At 39.1% G+C, this 19,462-nt stretch overlaps 1 protein-coding gene across 1 annotated transcript in view; it reads right to left on the reverse strand.

Moving 5' to 3' along the window:
- Positions 1–14,800, reverse strand: part of arhgap29a (Rho GTPase activating protein 29a) — an 82,773-nt gene extending 67,973 nt beyond the window's left edge. Inside the window, exon 1 of the mRNA XM_062992009.1 lies at positions 14,569–14,800. Within this exon, the coding sequence (XP_062848079.1) occupies positions 14,569–14,800 (232 nt within the window). The remainder of the gene's footprint in view (positions 1–14,568) is intronic.
- Between the last annotated feature and the right edge of the window lie 4,662 nt (positions 14,801–19,462).

Raw genomic sequence — 19,462 nt, forward strand, 5'->3', positions numbered from 1 at the left:
TTGGCATTGGCACGAGTGACCAAAGGTTTGGCTATAGCAGCCCGGCCGTGTATATTGACCCTGTGGAGCTCCCGACGGACAGTTCTGGTGGAAACAGGAGAGTTGAGGTGCACATTTAATTCTGCCGTGATTTGGGCAGCCGTGGTTTTATGTTTTTTGGATACAATCCGGTTTAGCACCCGAACATCCCTTTCAGACAGCTTCCTCTTGCGTCCACAGTTAATCCTGTTGGATGTGGTTTGTCCTTCTTGGTGGTATGCTGACATTACCCTGGATACCGTGGCTCTTGATACATCACAAAGACTTGCTGTCTTGGTCACAGATGCGCCAGCAAGACGTGCACCAACAATTTGTCCTCTTTTGAACTCTGGTATGTCACCCATAATGTTGTGTGCATTGCAATATTTTGAGCAAAACTGTGCTCTTACCCTGCTAATTGAACCTTCACACTCTGCTCTTACTGGTGCAATGTGCAATTAATGAAGATTGGCCACCAGACTGATCCAATTTAGCCATGAAACCTCCCACACTAAAATAACAGGTGTTTCAGTTATTTTGTCCAACCCCTGTATATGTATATATATATATATATATATATATATATATATATATATATCTATATCTATATATATATATATCTATATATATCTATATCTATATATATATATATAGATAGATAGATAGATAGATAGATAGATAGATAGATAGATAGATAGATAGACAGACAGACATATACAGAGAGAGAGACTACTCAGTCCTTCTTCAGTGTCCTTTGTCCTCTTGCATTAATCTCCCCAAAAATAATCTAATCCAATTACCACCATGTCTATCGCATGCTGGTGACAGGGTCACAAACTCTGTGGATGTTTACCAACCCCCTGTCGCATTGTAAGCACATCATTAATAGAGATGGGCCGGTGCCATAACCAGGTCATTCTGAACTGCCATAGGAACAGAAACATTTGTTTTTCAAGTCCATAAAATACGTTTAACTCCAGCTTTGGTCCTGAGAGCTTAACGAGTACAGCGAGCAGTAGATTACCATTTAAGGTGACCTCCACAACTTCTAGAAGAAATAAAAAAATGGGTCGTAACTCTCCCAGAAGCGGGTTCTCAAAACTCAATGCTATTTTTACATGGGAAAATCAGCCAGGAGCCAAAACCTGCCGGTTTGCAGGAAGAACAAAAGAGGAGATGATACCAAAGACAAAAGAGCTTTAGATGCACATCAGTGAATCTGAATAGCAGAGCTGTTTTAAGGCACGTAAAGCTGAAGCAAATATTGCTCATTGTTCGAAGGAGTGCCTGTCACTTGCCTTCTTCTCTACTGAGCCGAACAGCAGTGGTTCTTTCTATGGCTGCGCATTGCAGAGACAATAAACTCATAAAGTGAATGGGATTTAAATCACTTGTAATCACAGTGTGGACTCTGATTTATGACAGCCTCTTGTTCACTTCCCTGGTTAACTATTGCTGATTACTCTTTGAGAACGTGCAGTGACCCGGAACATCAAGCATCCAGACAATGTCATCACTGACTGAAATACTGCAAACACATCGCTTGTTACTAAATATATGCCAAAAGTTGTTGCAAACAAAAGTATTTCACATGCAAATCTATTTTGTTTTGGAAAAGGCTCCTATCCAGCGCAACTAATCAAAAAGTGCAAAGATCCTAGGGAAGTAGGCCAATGGGAATCCATGTGGAGTTTTTGCTACACTGTTAATTTGCAGATGCATGTTTATAGATTGATAGGATTAATATTTTGGTCAATATAAGTCATAGACTTTTTTTTACCTATCAAAACCCCAAGCTTTGGGCACCTTGGGACAATGTGCATATTTTTATTATTAATAAAGTGAAAAGAATCAACAAGAAGAAGAAAAAAAAAAAAACAGGCTAATAAAAAATACTAAAAAGTTTGGACACCCAACCAGGTAAATACTTTACACCGCCTTTAGCAGATAACAGTTTGCAGGGCACCCTGATGGTGCAGCATTGAAACTCACAGTTTCCCTTATTGACAATTCACAGTGGATACTGTAATTATTAAACAAATTTAAAAAATGTGCAAAAACATATTTCTGCCGCTCAGGTGGCTAGGCTAGGCTGGGCGGCTATATGAACGAAGTTTGGCTGTTGTTCATCCAGGAAAGGGAGCCGGATAGGGTGACCTCTGCTGGATGATTGATGGCGTCTGCACAGAGTGGAGGAATAATGCTGATCAGTGTGTGGCTCTCCATGCACAAGGCTGATCCGTATATGAACTCGCCTCGTGCAGGTGAAAAGATGCAGTCGGCTGCAGTGTTGGAAGGGGCGTGTGCCAGTTCGCTCTCCTCAATCGAAGCGGCGGTCAGCACCAGTAGAGAGGAAGCATAATACAAAAAACATATTTCTGTAGGATTTGCACTGAAATGCTTGTGCAAACATATTTTAAACCTAAAGCCTTGCAACTGCTAGAGCGGTTTGTTTTTTATTCCGCCAACATTTTTTATGTGGAACGTCTCTGTCTAATCTGTGTAGAGATCTGCTTGTCATAAAAGAATGACAAAAAGGATTATATTAGGTTACACTTCTCAGTTGAAAACTGAAATCCGAGGTACAGTGAGCAAAGGCTCAATGAGCTGGACAACTCAAAACCTGGTGAATCATTACCTGGTCTGACAAATCCTGATTTCTGCTGTAAGGTGTGTAAGGAATGTTAGAATCAAAGATTTTGTCTAAACTGTATGTTTTTGTCTGCACTGGAACAGGACTGGAACCCAGTATGTTGTCTTCTGCTGTTAAAGCGAGTTTGCGTTCATGTGTTGTGCTTTTCTGCACAGTTGTAAAGTGGTTATCTTAGTTACCAATGCTTTTCTGTCAGCTTAAACAAGCCTGACCAAGTCTAGCAAGGCATTTCGGATCACACATTTTCCCCATTGAGTTCAGAGGTTAACCACTAACTAGTGGCAGTCAGCTACTGCTTAAAAGAGACTGAAACTAAACTTGAGTTTGGTAATTACAAAAGGGAATTGGAAATTATTAGACTGGGAGGGAAAGTGGAAAATGCACAAAAATGTGTACTTCATAGTGTTATAATTACATATTGTTTTATTGTATCATTTGCTGTATCAGGAGCAGAGATGTTCACAAGTCACAAAATATGAGTCCGAGTCAAGTCACAAGTCTTTAGGCTAGAGTCCGAGTCAAGTCACAAGTCTTTAAGCTAGAGTCCGAGTCAAGTCACGAGTCAATATGATATACACAAAACATATATTGGAAATGTAGTGTAGAAATAAACAAATATTATGTAAGTTCAGATAAAAAACAACAACAGATTAGCAACTGTATTTTGCCGTTTTACTTAGTGCCTTTACTTTCCTAGTCATAGTGCAAATGAATGTAATTTCCGTAACAAGAAGGTACCAGTTAAAAGCTTAAACTGATATGTTTTGTTTTCATTGCAACACAAAAGCACGCGATAAATCACGGCACAGCGGCCAAAATCCAAAACACAGCAAAAAAAATCATAACCACTGCTTACCTTAGCTTATGTTCTTCCAGATGCTATTACATTTATAACCGTGTGTCCCATTAGGAATATAATCCATTATTTTGTAAATGTGCTTACAATTAAAAACCTTCAAACTTTTCCCAGTTGTGAAGTAAAACACTAACTCGTTAGAAAGCCAATCAAGCGTTTCATTGACAATCATCTGTGTGACAAACTAAATACATGCAAATAACAGCATTTCTTACTAAAAATTAAAATCAGAAGGTCTGATTGGTTCAGAAAGCGGTCTTTCAACCATTAGCGCCAATTCTGTAGGAGCGTTCCATTCACCCCAGTTGTTCCTGTGAAGTGCACTACGTAGGGAATTCCACTATTTTAAGTGAGATTCCAATCCAAAGGTAATGAAAATGTTCAAATAAAGTAAACTTCTAACTGTGTAAGGAGCGACGCTTCATCACTACGTGGGAAGCTGGCTGTAACATTTACCCATTGTGTGTGCTGCGGGTTATATATATATATATTTACAGGGGTTGGACAAAATAACTGAAACACCTGGTTTTAGACCACAATAATTTATTAGTATGGTGTAGGGCCTCCTTTTGCGGCCAATACAGCGTCAATTCGTCTTGGAAATGACATATACAAGTCCTGCACAGTGGTCAGAGGGATTTTAAGCCATTCTTCTTGCAGGATAGTGGCCAGGTCACTACGTGATGCTGGTGGAGGAAAACGTTTTCTGACTCGCTTCTCCAAAACACCCCAAAGTGGCTCAATAATATTTAGATCTGGTGACTGTGCAGGCCATGGGAGATGTTCAACTTCACTTTCATGTTCATCAAACCAATCTTTCACCAGTCTTGCTGTGTGTATTGGTGCATTGTCATCCTGATACACGGCACCGCCTTCAGGATACAATGTTTGAACCATTGGATGCACATGGTCCTCCAGAATGGTTCGGTAGTCCTTGGCAGTGACGCGCCCATCTAGCACAAGTATTGGGCCAAGGGAATGCCATGATATGGCAGCCCAAACCATCACTGATCCACCCCCATGCTTCACTCTGGGCATGCAACAGTCTGGGTGGTACGCTTCTTTGGGGCTTCTCCACACCGTAACTCTCCCGGATGTGGGGAAAACAGTAAAAGTGGACTCATCAGAGAACAATACATGTTTCACATTGTCCACAGCCCAAGATTTGCGCTCCTTGCACCATTGAAACCGACGTTTGGCATTGGCACGAGTGACCAAAGGTCTGGCTATAGCAGCCCGGCCGTGTATATTGACCCTGTGGAGCTCCCGACGGACAGTTCTGGTGGAAACAGGAGAGTTGAGGTGCACGTTTAATTCTGCCGTGATTTGGGCAGCCGTGGTTTTATTTTTTTTGGATACAATCCGGGTTAGCACCCGAACATCCCTTTCAGACAGCTTCCTCTTGCGTCCACAGTTAATCCTGTTGGATGTGGTTTGTCCTTCTTGGTGGTATGCTGACATTACCCTGGATACCGTGGCTCTTGATACATCACAAAGACTTGCTGTCTTGGTCACAGATGCGCCAGCAAGACGTGCACCAACAATTTGTCCTCTTTTGAACTCTGGTATGTCACCCATAATGTTGTGTGCATTGCAATATTTTGAGCAAAACTGTGCTCTTACCCTGCTAATTGAACCTTCACACTCTGCTCTTACTGGTGCAATGTGCAATTAATGAAGATTGGCCACCAGACTGGTCCAATTTAGCCATGAAACCTCCCACACTAAAATGACAGGTGTTTCAGTTATTTTGTCCAACCCCTGTATATATGCATATATAATTGTCACACTTAACTAATGTTAACACATGCTGACGCTAGGGACTCTTGTTGTTTACGAGTCATTTTTTGAGTTGAGTCTGAAGTCGCTTTGTGTGCGACTTATGTGCGACTATGACTCGAGTCGCAGACTCAAGTCCCCATCTCTGATCAGGCAAAACTTGGGAAGCCTGTGATGAATGCTGAAATGTTTTTAATTTACCAGAGATACATTTGACTACACATGTAAGTGCTTAAACTCTTATCATGACCACATTCCAGATACAGGACTCATGACGTGTAAATGGCATGAAAACATTAAGATAACGATCAGTTTCAGTCCGATGAGGTATAACAGGCACCACGCTGTTTAAAACCAATCAAAGCCCAGTTTAACCTGCAGTGAATGAAGGTATATACAAGCATGCACTGTTTAAGTCTTTGTTCTGCAGCGACTATGGAAGCGGTTCAGTCTCAAAACTCTTATCTGAATCTGATCTGACACAGAATGTCCCAGTCCGCTGTGAATGAATGAATCAAGGTTAAGTCGGGCAGCAGAGATCTGAAAGGGGCATTAGTGCGGTTCATTCTTAAAGGCATTAGTCTTTATTTCAGCAGTGGCTCTGAGATAAAGCTCTGAGCCTGTAATCCACTACCCTCTACAGAGTAGTGTTTCTCTTCCTGCAGCCCAATTAACCCCCATTTTTTCCAAATTTGCCCTTTCCTGCATTTATCCAGATTGCATGGGAGAAAACTGTATCCTGAGTTATTAACATTTGATACATCACACACATATGAAACTGAACATGGACTGGTCAGGCTAAACTTGTAATAAGAGTTGTTTAGGATGAGGTACACATCAAATATTCAGACTATACTGAAAATGCAAACCCATCCTGACATTGGTGAACACTCAGGGATGGGGGACTATGAGGAATGGAGGAATGCAGAGGTAAAAACACAAGTGAGAAGTAGTGCTCACTTATAGTCAGCTTCTCCAAACGTCTCCCCAGGTCGAGAAGGGTCAAGCACCCTCCAACAAAAGACAACATTCCTCCTGACTACAAATGGCATCACCACTTTTTTTAACCCCCCTACATTCCTCATGATTTGAAGAATGTGTTGGCATAAACGTTGAATAAAGGCTTTTAATCGGAGTGGAAATACAAAAGAGGCAAAAATAATAAAACATGCCTTTATAAAATACAGTGGTACCTTGTAACTCAACGTCCCTAAACTCAAAATCTTTGAAACTCAACACCATTCGTCGAGAAATTTGTACCCTTAAACCCAAGTTTTAAAACTTCAGTTTGTTTGTTTTTTTAATTTTATTTATTTAATTTCAAACTAACAATGAACAGTCGCTTTCTTCAGCACTCGGCTTGAGCAGTGCGTTAAACCATCATCAAAGTGTGCATATGAGACGAATCTGCATTTGTGTGGAATAACCGTCAGATTCACTCTGAAGGCGTCCACATGTATCTCTGTTTAGCTTGTGTTACAGCTCGGGGTGGTGAGAAATTGTGAGAATCAGCTTTTAGTGTTTTTATATTATATTTGTGTTATTTTCAGTGTATAAGTGTCAAAAACAACCCCATTATTTTACATTAGCCTAAAATATATGCAAGTCTACGGGACCATGGAACGCATTAACAGGTTTCCCATGCATCCTTATGGGAAGAAATACCTTGAAACTTAACGCCTTTTAAACTCAACGCCAGTCCCAGAACCAATTGATGTTGAGTTTCAAGGTACCACTGTAATTAAAAAATGGCTTTATCTGATTCAGGGTAGGAAACATCCCGGACAGGCCGCCAGTCTATCACAGGGCAAACACACTCACACACACATTTACAAACACACTCATACCTATAGGCAAGTAGCCTGGCAGCATGTATTTGGACTGTGGGAGGAAACTCGAGCACCCAGAAGAAACCCACACTGACACAGGGAAAACATGCGAACTCCTCACGAAATCGAACCCAGGACCTTTTCCTGTGTTTGTAGTTTTTGTCTGGTGTTGAGGGTACTTTCTTACACACACACACACATACACATACATACAACCCTTTACAAAATCTCTATCTCTTAATGTCTTTGGTTAATGTAATTTTATTTTACCCACACAACACTGGGGTCTCTGTACTATACACCTGTCACTCACACCAAAACAAATCATGCTCTCAAAATGAGCCCCCAAAAGATCTGTGTATAATCCGCATATATTAGCAACGTCATATTATTCATATTATCTCTAAATTTCTTTTTTACCTGAGAGCTTTACTTTACCCTTTAACTCTTTAGCCTTTAACAACTTGTGCAGCTGGTTTGTTTACATCCCGTCTAATAAGCAATGTCAAATGTATCTGTCTCTAATTTGTGCAGAATTGTCATAAACCTGTGCTTTTAGGTGGAAATGAAATGCTGGTTTCTCTGAGGTAAGCCAGTCCATTCGTTTCTTAGATGTTCACTTGGGATCTTTAGTGGTTACCCAGATGTTGACACACTCACTGAGAAATAAAGTTGTGTAACTCTCTTATCTCTTTAAGATATATTGCAATAATCTGCTGCTTGTTTTTTAGACATTTTAGCTACTTTACTTTGCTGGGAAGATTATATTTGAGTTATGTTGACAGAGCTGCAGTTCGGGTATGTCGACTCAATTATTGATTCTTGGGAGTATGAGTAACCAAGCTGGGTTTTTTCCACCTGGTCATTTGGTACTGTCTAATGTTTTTTCATACAATTAAATCAATGTAATTTGTGTTGGCACAGGTTGGATTTGTTGTACTATATTCATTCATTTTCATCAACAACTTTATCATGTTGAGGGTCGTGGGAGGTCTGGTTTCACCACGGCAATCTTTACAGAGCTTCAGACCCCCGCTTTTCAACATAGCTAATCATGTCTGTAGATGCCCAGCCAAAAGATAGCACTGCAAAGACACTAAGCCATGGCGGGCTAGTGTAAGAGACTGCTGCACTATATTAAACTATACTGTACTGAAGTTCTAAAACAAGTAGGTGTGATAACTTTTTCATGGGACTGTATACAACAACACATGTTCATGTACATGTTGTCCAACAAAAATGTTTATTTAAATTCACTCACTTTCTTAACCGCTTATCCAATTAGGGTCGCGAGGAGGTGCTAGAGCCTAGGGCTGTCGCGCTAACCGCAATTTTGAAATATCGCGGTATAGACCAGCCAACCGCAGGGCATGCTGGACAACCGCAACACCGCGATATTCACGTTTTTTCTTTCTTTCTTCTCCTTTTTTTTATTGTTGCAGGTCCATCTTGTTTTATACGCTTACATTCGTGCGTAATAAATGTTAAATAAATTCATAATGAAAATGAGCTAGGAGCGACATTTTCCCGCAACCTGTTCTCATGCGTTGCTGCTGAGTGTCAGGCTTTGTGTTTTAAAATGTAAACAATCGCAACAGGAATTATAGGCAAGTTTATTAATGATTAAATTGAGTTCACACTCAATAAATACTTGTAATTTAGACTATATTTAAACAGCCTTGGCGAACTAAAACACTTAATGACGGTTAATATGGCATTGCAGCCTGCAGATTCTCTCTTGCTGGCTTGCTGGAATGATTTAAATGCATTTTTTCGTTGAATAAAAATGTATTGAAACGAATAATAACTTGAAACGTAGTATATATTGTTATGTTAATTATACCTACTAAATAGATGGTTAATAGTGGCGCGATAACCAGGCTAGACTTTCTCTGATCTCTAAAGTCGCATGCAGGTTCAGTACATCTACAGTGTATTAATGCAACGAGCACCATCAGTGAGAGTTTTAGTACCGAGGGGAACATCGCTACCCCACTCAGATCCTCTCTAAAACACATCAGGTGAACATGTTGGTTCGTCTAGCGCGCATGATAACGCAGGTTTAAACTCTTACAGACTTTATTCTTTATTCTATTTTTTTACCATATTTTGATTAGATGTGCATTTAAAATATTTAGCCTAAACACTTTTTTTTTGTTTCACAGTGTATATCTAACCTAGGCTAGAAGCTTATTTAAACCTTTTTTTAATAGAGAAAAGACGCGCATCCCTGCTCTGTTCTGTATTTAACAATAGCCTAAACACGCATTTCATTGGTCTTAAAGCCGTCTCATCTTTGTCATTATAAAGCAATAATATATCGAATCATAGCCTAACAATAAAGCTTGTTTATATAGCTCTAAAATCCAGATCAATTAAGTAATTTTCAAAAACAACAAAAAAATGTCGATTTAACCGCATACCGCGATATTGAGACAGTCTGAATACCGCAAGGGGAAATTCTGTCACCGCGACAGCCCTACTAGAGCCTATCCCAGCTTTTTAATGGGTACAAGGCACACAGTAACACCCTGGACGGGGCACCAGTCAATCGCAGGGCAGACACACATACACATCCATTCACCTATAGTGCAATTTTGTATCTCCAATAAATCTAACTGCATGTTTTTGGACTGTGGGAGGAAACAGGAGGAAACCCCACGCAGACACGAGGAGAACATGCAAACTCCACACAAAAAGGACCTGGACCGCCCCACCGGGGATCGAACCCAGGACCTTCTTGCTGTGAGGCGACAGTGCTACCCACTGAGCCACCATGCCGCCTACTCATTTCAAGAAAATAATTATCACCAATTTATCACCACATTTGAAACAAATACTATTTGAAAAATTCCTATTTAAATTAATTAACAAAAATTACATGGATGGTTAAGCACATTACAGTAATAAAACTGTACCTATAGGATAATTTTTAGTGTGGGTGTGTTCCCCTCATACATAATCAAATAAGTGGATACATTATAACCCCCCATCTCTAATTTTGCGTGGAATTAAGCCGTCATGGTTGCTTATACATTTGGTCCTATTCCTGAAATATGGCAAAACACAGAAAAAGATAAATTATAGATGATTAAAAGAGAGCTGTTGGATTTCATTTTAAAAAATCATAAAAACATTACTGGGTGTGTGTTTTCAGGTTCAAATTAGCGCTCTGGGTTCGATCCAAACTGGGCTGAACTGCTCAGAGGCTGGAATGCAGTAATCACCCACGCAAGAGCAGCCGCCCTCTTAATCTCCCCTCGCTCTTTCATCATTTCCCAAAGCTTTCCAAACGCTTTACTTGAGATTAGCAAAAGGAGTGAAGAAAAAGGTATTTAATTATAGAGTAGTGCACTACTCTTGAGTCTTTTTTTTCTTCAAGAGTGCTCCCACAATACTGTAATTCCGTGTTTAAATGTCCAAATCAGATGCCACTCTTGCCCACTTTTTCCAGACCAATTAATTACAATGCTAAAATCTACTTCAGTCTGGATTATCCTATTGCTGTGTATAGAGCCTTATAGAGGTGCAGTGTAAAAATGGTACTAGAGATTTGGAACTGAACCCTTAAAAGTGGCAAAATTTCCATCCCTCTTCACATTTCTGTGTGGCAGGTTCTTTTTCTTCTTGTTAAAAATTCTGCTGAATACAATACAGATACAAAGCTTTAAACAGCACCAACAGTACCAACCAAAACCTAAAACCACAGCTAAACCAAGGCTAAATTCTACATTTTAGTCCAGAAAAGACCAACTAACCCAGTAAAAACCTTATGGAATGAGTCAGGGCTAACCTGACATATAACAAATTTTCAAGAACAAAATGTTTTACTCAATGAACGTTAACCAATTATCATGAGGATCTAAGATAGTGATGTTAGTTTAGTCCATATTCAGTTTGTCTACCAAAAAAAAAACAGAGATAAGAAAGGCTAGTGACCGAGAGGTCACAGTCAAACGCATTCAGCATGACATTAGTGCAAAATGAATTTTACAGTTCAAAACACAACTCAGTCTTATAAATAATTCCTACGCTCTAACTAGCAAACAAACCAGACTTCATTTTTCTTTTTCCTTCAGTAACAGCTTCATAATACACCGATCAGCCATAACATTAAAACCACCTCCTTGTTTCTACACGCACTGTCCATTTTATCAGCTCCACTTACCATATAGAAGCACTTTGAAGTTCTACAATTACTGACTGTAGTACATCTGTTTCTCTACATGCTTTGTTAGCCCCCTTTCATGCTCTTCTTCAATGGTCAGGACTCTTCCAGGACCACTACAGAGCAGGTATTATTTGGGTGGTGGATGATTCTCAGCACTGCAGTGACACTGACATGGTGGTGGTGTGTTAGTGTCTGTTGTGCTGGTATGAGTGGATAAGACACAGCAGCGCTGATAGAGTTTTTAAACACCTCACTGTCACTGCTAGATTGAGAATAGTCCACCGACCAAAAATATCCAGCCAACAGCGCCTCTTGGGCAGTGTCCTGTGACCACAGATGAAGGTCTAGAAGATGACCAACTCAAACAGCAGCAATAGATGAGCAATCGTCTCTGACTTTACATCTACAAGGTGGACCAACTAGGTAGGAGTGTCTAATAAGAGTGGACAGTGAGTGGACACAGTATTTAAAAACTCCAGCAGCACTGCTGAGTCTAATCCACTCATACCAGCACAACACACACTAACACACCATCACCATGTCAGTGTCACTGCCGTGCTGACAATGATCCACCCCCTAAGTAATACCTGCTCTGTGGTGGTCCTGTGGGGGTTGAAGAACAGGGTGAAAGCAGGCTTAAAACATATGTAAACAAACAGATGGACTACAGTCAGTAATTGTAGAACTACAAAGTGCTTCTATATGGTAAGTGGAGCTGATAAAATGGACAGTGAGTGTAGAAACAAGGAGGTGATTTTAATGTTATGGCTGATCGGTGTATGTCCAAGATCTGAAGCCTAGCAACATTAGGTACAAGTCAGCTATACATCCTAGATGATTTATCAAGGTATCAGGACAACATATTCACATCAAAAGTAAAATTATAGGTAGAAGAGAACCAAAGTACCAGGAGGAAACCAACATTAAAACAGGAAGGACATAACAAACTCTACAGACAGTAATTTGAGTTAAGGATCAAACTGAGAACCAAGACATTTTGTGGCCACACTAGCTGCTGCACCATGTTACTCATGATATATTTTAATAACCAAACCATTGAGAGTTGAAGAACCATGCTATGCCCCGTTTGTTTCCCTTTCAAGCCTATTGACAGGTCTCTATGGACCTCTTGTCTTCCCAGGGCCATTAGAATCATCCCAACATCCCCAACCGCCCCCTTTATGGCAGCCCCTCTCAAAAAACAGTGGTCTTTTTAAAATAGCAGCCTTTATCTTCAGAGAACACAATAAAAAACCTACCTAATTCTCAAACAGAACTCAGGAACAGAGACAATGAATGATAGAACAATACATTTCACAATAAATAATTAACACGACTTTTACAGAAATTGACCACTTTAATTTCTTTTGATATGCAAACATTTGGGGTTCAATATATTGTGACACCACTGAAACTAATAAAAATAAGTCAAAGTAAGTAAACTTTAGGCTAAGAAAACAACATTTAAATTTAATAAGATGCTGTTTATATATATATATTTTTTTGTTTATGCATTTTCTTCCTTTTTTCTCTCGACTTTAGCACGTCCAATTGACCGATTGCATCATGCTTCCTCTCCACTGATGCCGATCCCCGCTCCGATTGAGAAGAACGAAACTAACACGCCCCTCTGACACGTGTGCAGTAGCCGACTGCATCTTTTCACCTGCACTAGGCAAGTTCATATGCGGATCAGCTTTGTGTACGGAGAGCCACACCCTGATCGACGCACTCTTTCCCCGTCTCTGTGCAGGCGCCATCAATTAGCCAGCAGAGGTCGTAATTGTATCAGCCATGAAAGTCTCTATCTAGTCTCTAAGTTCCCACCCTGTATGAACAACAAGCCGATCAATGTTCATGTAGGCGCCCAGCCCAGCCGGATGGCAGAGCTGATGAGTTCGAAATGTCAGCTCTGGTGTGCTAGCATGTTTTACCACTGCGCCACCTAAGTGCCCATAAAATGCCGTTTTAACCACTTTAATTGCTTTATGATGTAGAACTTTTGCCAAACAGTCACAAATTCTATTACACTAAGTTTAAAAATGTATCACTGGTTAAAGATGAAGAACTTTTAGGGTTTGTCCATGGTCATACATTTAAAACTCTCAACCTTGTGCATTTTTAAACACTACAGTACTATAACTTACTACCTGAGAGGTTTTGGATGAGCAAAACCATAATCAGGACGTTTTACATTCAGATGTAAACTACATCATTGTATTATTGTGAAAATGAAAACTTTTTGGACTTTTGGATGTTGTGATAACTTTGAAATTGAGAACTTTAAAGAATTGATTAACCCTTGTAATTGAAAAAGTTGGGAATTGAAATATTAAAGAAATTTGGGGATTTAAACAGTTTTTTTTACACTGCAATGTTTTTCTTGTTTCTTTTTAGGCATTTTCTCCCCATTTTCCTCCCAATTTAGCATACTCAATTTGTCTTCCACTGCTGAGGGATACCCGATTGCATCTGAGCAGAGCACGTCGCTGTACACGCCTATTCCGACACGTGCACAGCCCTCCTCTTCTCGCCCCTGTATGAAGTCCCACCCACCCACACATAGTCCGGCACCCACCCTTCAGATACGGTGGCCAATTAGTATCTGCTGCAGGCACTGCCAATTATGCTTGCCAGATGCGTGCTGGGAGTACATCCAGTAAATCACAACAAAACAATTGAATTAAATAGTTGGTTAAATTGTTGAAACTAGGATCTTTAAATGTATTTTATACCTTTGTGAAATGAAGAACTTGTTTAATCTTGGCCATTGTTAGAATTTAAGAATTTTGGTACATTTGTGGTTCCAGTCATTCTGTTAAGTATTAAAATGTTTATGTTTTTAAATCTACGTATTTAAAAACTAACAACTTTTTTCTTTGTGATCTCTTTAAACCTTTGGATCTAGGATCTAGACTACTAGAGAAATTCAGAAATAAGAACTATGATTTACATTACTTTTTCTTAATGGCACATAACAGACAGATTTATCTAAAGTGACTTACAATTGTTACTGAATACAATGCAATTAAGGGCCTTGTTTAGGAGACCAACAGTGGTATCTTGGCAGTGGTGGGACTTGAACCAGTCTTCTGACCATTAAACCAGTATCTTAACCACTGTGCAACCATTATGATATCTCCGGTACAAAGAACATTGAAGATTGCAACCAACTTTGCAACTTGGAAATATAAGCTATACATTATTTCATTAATTGTACATTATTACTATGTTTTGAAAAGACTACATAACTGCACCTTACCTTTAGAGTAGAATGCCTCCTTAAGGTGAAACAGCATATCTGCAAATTTCCGTACATCGCCGACAAGCTGCATGATGTATTCTGGGTCAGAGTTGATAGAGCTCTCTGAGTCTCTCTTAACTGAGTCAGATCTGAGACCTGATCCCATTGGAAAGAATTGTGAGTTGGAGAACCATGATATGCCCCGTTTGTTTCCCAGACTGCTTTGCTGCAGCATCCCGTCGGCAAACATCCCAGCGGCAGCCAGCTTGTCTGGGTGAGCTGACCGTCAATGACGAACCCAGATTAGATTCCACTCAGGCTCTCAGTAGTGATGATGGTAGCTACTGGAAAGAGAAAAGATAATACCATGTACCATTAAACCTCATGTAACACAGTGTGAAAGTTAGGTAAGGTACATACATTATATGGCCAAATAAATGTCAACACTAAAATAATGATATGCTTACAAATTTTAGGCAACAGTTTGGGAAATCTTTCTTACTCCCTGTGCACAAAGTGAGATCCATAAAGACAAGTTAGGATGAGTTTGGTGTGGAGAAATATGAGTGCACAGCCTGAACACACCCTCGTCTTCAAGCCTATAAACATCTGGAAGCCAGGTCTTTTAACCCAACATCAGTGTCTGGCCTCACAAATGCTTATTTAACTGAATGAACACACTCTAAAATCTCAGACAAGTGGAGACAGTTAGGGCTGTAAGGTCAGAGCCAACTCCATATTAATGCCAGTGGTTTTTGAATAAAATGTATATCAAGCTTATGATAATGTTTTACTTTTGGCCTCACATTGTATGTAGGTGATTTAAATGCAGGTAAATCTCAGAATATAATGGATATATTTACACATATGAGCCAAAACATAAGAGCCGCCTGCCTAATATGCTGACAAAACTAGTCGTACTGACTGAGACATGGACTCCACAAGATATCTGAAGGAGTTTTTTGGTTTCCTGTACCTTTTGCCAGGCGTCTTGATCTACAGTGCATCCCTGAGTCACCTCTTTCTTGAAAAAACAACGCACACGTGCCTCCTGGAGAAAAACAATCATGCACCTGACCATTTAAAAAGTAGTTGGCATGGGCACTATGAGTAAATTGTACAATGCACCGTGTGTTGTGACACATTCACCTCATCACCATAATTAAAATAATCTGCAATTTGAGCCACAGTAGCTATTTCATTGGTCAGTTCCCGATGCGATAGCCTTTAGGTTGTCTGGCATCAATGAGTCACATTTGGTCAAAGTTTCGTGGCTCGTCCCTCTGACTCACCATTGCTGCCTGTGACACCCCTGCTATTTCTGAGAGTACTTAATGTATTTTTCTGCATCAATGCTGCCATCACAGAGGTGTTAATTAGCTTTGCCAAGAGCACTTACCTATACCTAGTACTATACAATGACAGACTGGCTTTTGTACTTGTTGCTGATAACAATCTAGATGGTCCATTTCTTCCAAAAAAACATCTGAAATACTGATTTGTCTGTGGTTGTTTCTACTGTGTGATCATTCGTACCACATGCCTTAGAGCACAAATAACTCAATGACACACTTGGACATGGTTACCTTAAAGTTTTTTGTTGCACCGTGGCATTTGTTTGATAAAGCTTTGCCAAAGTGATCGCTTGCCCATGTGGTTATATCAGCTATAAATTAATGACAGTTCTTGATGCAGTGCTGTCGGATGTATCAGAGATCACAGGTATTCAGCTTAGGCTTGCGTTCTAACCCTTCACACACTGATTAGAACTCCTGGGACCTGCACAGAGCACTGACTTCAGCCCCACTGAACAGCTTTGGAATGAATTGGAACATTTGAGGCTTCCTGACCAACATTAGTGCCCAGCCATAGACTAGCTCTTTTAACAGAATGAGCACAAATTCCCAGTCATGTAGAGGCTGTTATAGCTGAAAAGTAGAAAACCATTTATTTTTGAAACACACACACACAAGGTTTGCTAGGTCTACATTAATAGGGTAACTTAATAATAATATTGAAAGTTATTAAAGCATTGTCATTTATTTATTTTCACTAACCACTCATTAGCCATACTTACCACAGCTGCCTGTGAGACCTCTTAGTTCAACCCAATTGTCTGGCTCAACCCAAACAACTCGGTCTTTATCAAGGGAGGTCACCGAGTTATTTATGGCTGATAGTATCTGTTGCATTCAACATGTAAACTACAAGGAACCTCCATTAGCCCAACATAAACCCCTCACCCTCACATGCACCACTGGTTCTAAAAAGGCACTGTAATGCACATTTTTTGATGGTTTATATATAATGTTAAAATTATAGTTAAATAACATTAAATAAAGTTAATAACAGTATGTTAAAAATTTGCAGTACTCTAGAAATTTGAAACACAAAACCCAAGGCAGGAACATTCCACTTATTTATACTTGGGTGGGTTGTGTGGTGACACACTAAAAGACTATGCCTCCTAGTTGTATCTTTGTCTCCAGTCACTGTCCATGTCGAGTTTCACATATTCCCCCAGTGTCTATGTGAATTTCCTTCCAGTACTCTTCTAGTGTATTACTGCCTTTTATACCCAGTGTTTCTAAATAGGGCCAGCCCCAATGCAACCCTGGCCAAGATGAAGCTGTTAGTAAAAATGAATGAATTCACATCTAGGGGCAATTTAGATAATTAAATCCACCTTCTGCGGTTTTGGAAAGTGAAAAAACTGGAACACTTAGAAAAAACCCTTGCAGACACTACATAAATTAAGGCAGCAATAGGGACAAGGATCGAACCCAGGTTCTAATAACTCATGTTGATGTGCGGCGCACAGTTAAGATTTGGTCCATGCGTATTAGACAAAGGTCAGTCTTTAATCTACAACTACCCACAGCAAAGAATATCACATGCTTATATGTTTACTACCGCTTCTGTTTTTAAATGTCAAATACATGGATTAATAAATCCCATGCAAACCTATCATCACGTTTAATACGTATATAAAGGTCTCCAGATGATTGCGAGATCTTCATGATGTCTCACTTGTGAGTCAAAACACACAGCAAAACGTATTTAATTCTAAAGCAAAGTGTAAACATATAGAACAAAGAGAACTACTCACGTGTGAAACATTCCTGAGCCCGAACAGAAACACAGTAGTAATCCACACTGAGACCGAGCGCATTCCTCTGTACTCTATCATCAACATCTACCGGTCCCACCACTCAGTATCCCCTCCCACAGTTTCAAAAGCCCTGCCCACATCAGGCTGACTCCTCCTCACCTGTGCAAAAACTCTAACCTCCGTTATATCTAACTCCTCCCCCAAAGCTTAAAACTCCACCCACATTCTTTCCTTCGGTAAATTCCAGTCTATCAAAAGTCAGCACATCTTGAGCTTTCCAGTCTGTTTTATAAACGTCTAAACTTTTTTAACTTGAGCCTGTAGTGCACATCTGTTAATATTTACTTTATAACAGTTTATTATTTAACATATCTTCATCTTAGTTTATTTACCAACATAGTACTGTACATTGCACATCTTAAAATTTACTGCAAATTACACGTTTATAACAGTTTAATTATAATGTTGCAAATCTGTTAATATTTACTGCAAAGGACACTTTATAACAGTTTATTATATTACATATCTTCATCCTAGTTACTCACCTACATAGTATTGTGCTGTACATTGCAAATCAGTTGATATTTACTGCAAATTACACTTTTATAACAGTCTATTATATTACATATTACATATCTTCATCCTAGTTACTCACCTACATAGTATTGTGCTGTACATTGCAAATCAGTTGATATTTACTGCAAATGACACTTTTATAACAGTCCATTGTATTACATATTACATATCTTCATCCTAGTTACTCACCTACATAGTATTGTGCTGTACATTGCAAATCAGTTGATATTTACTGCAAATGACACTTTTATAACAGTCTATTATATTACATATTACATATCTTCATCCTAGTTACTCACCTACATAGTATTGTGCTGTACATTGCAAATCAGTTGATGTTTACTGCAAATGGCACTTTTATAACAGTTTTATATCTTCATCCGAGTTATTCACCAACATAGTACTGTGCTGTACATTGCACATCTGTTCATATTTACTGCAAATGACACTTTTATAACAGGTTACTATATTACGTATTAGATATCTTCATCCGGGTTATTCACCTACATACTACTGTACTGTACATTGCACATCTGTTCATATTTACTACAAATTACACTTTTATAACAGGTTACTATATTACGTATTAGATATCTTCATCCGGGTTATTCACCTACATACTACTGTACATTGCAAATCAGTTAATATACACTGCAAAGGACACTTTATAACAGTTTATTATGTTACATATAACATATCTTTATCTGAGTTATTTATTTACATAGTACTGTTCATCTATCTATCTATCTATCTATCTATCTATCTATCTATCTATCTATCTATCTATCTATCTATCTATCTATCTATCTATCTTCTATCATACACTTCAGATTAAAAAAAAGTGCTGGATATAAATGAGGCTTTTGTAATATATAGGATCTTTTTTTTACATGTTTTCTTTTTCACATTATATTCTTTTTCATAAATCGATTTTTACAAGGTTTCTAAGCAATTCTAAGCAATTCAGTGCTTGCTATATTTACAGAGCTTCTTCTAGTTTCAATCATATGTTCTTTATATCTGTTTGCATCTGCATATCTGTTCATTTTGAGTGATTTTAAGTCCTTAATATGAAGAAAGTTGTAGGCAAGGAAAATAGCTCAGATTAATCGCTGCTGCATTTTTTTATCTAGAGTGGTTTACATTTGTGCAGTAGATAACCTTGACTCCTTGACCCTCTGTAACATTATCCTAAATGTCTCTCATTTTAAATGCAAATAAAAA

This window comes from Trichomycterus rosablanca, chromosome 3 (assembly GCF_030014385.1).
Source record: "Trichomycterus rosablanca isolate fTriRos1 chromosome 3, fTriRos1.hap1, whole genome shotgun sequence".
Lineage (NCBI taxonomy): Eukaryota > Metazoa > Chordata > Actinopteri > Siluriformes > Trichomycteridae > Trichomycterus > Trichomycterus rosablanca.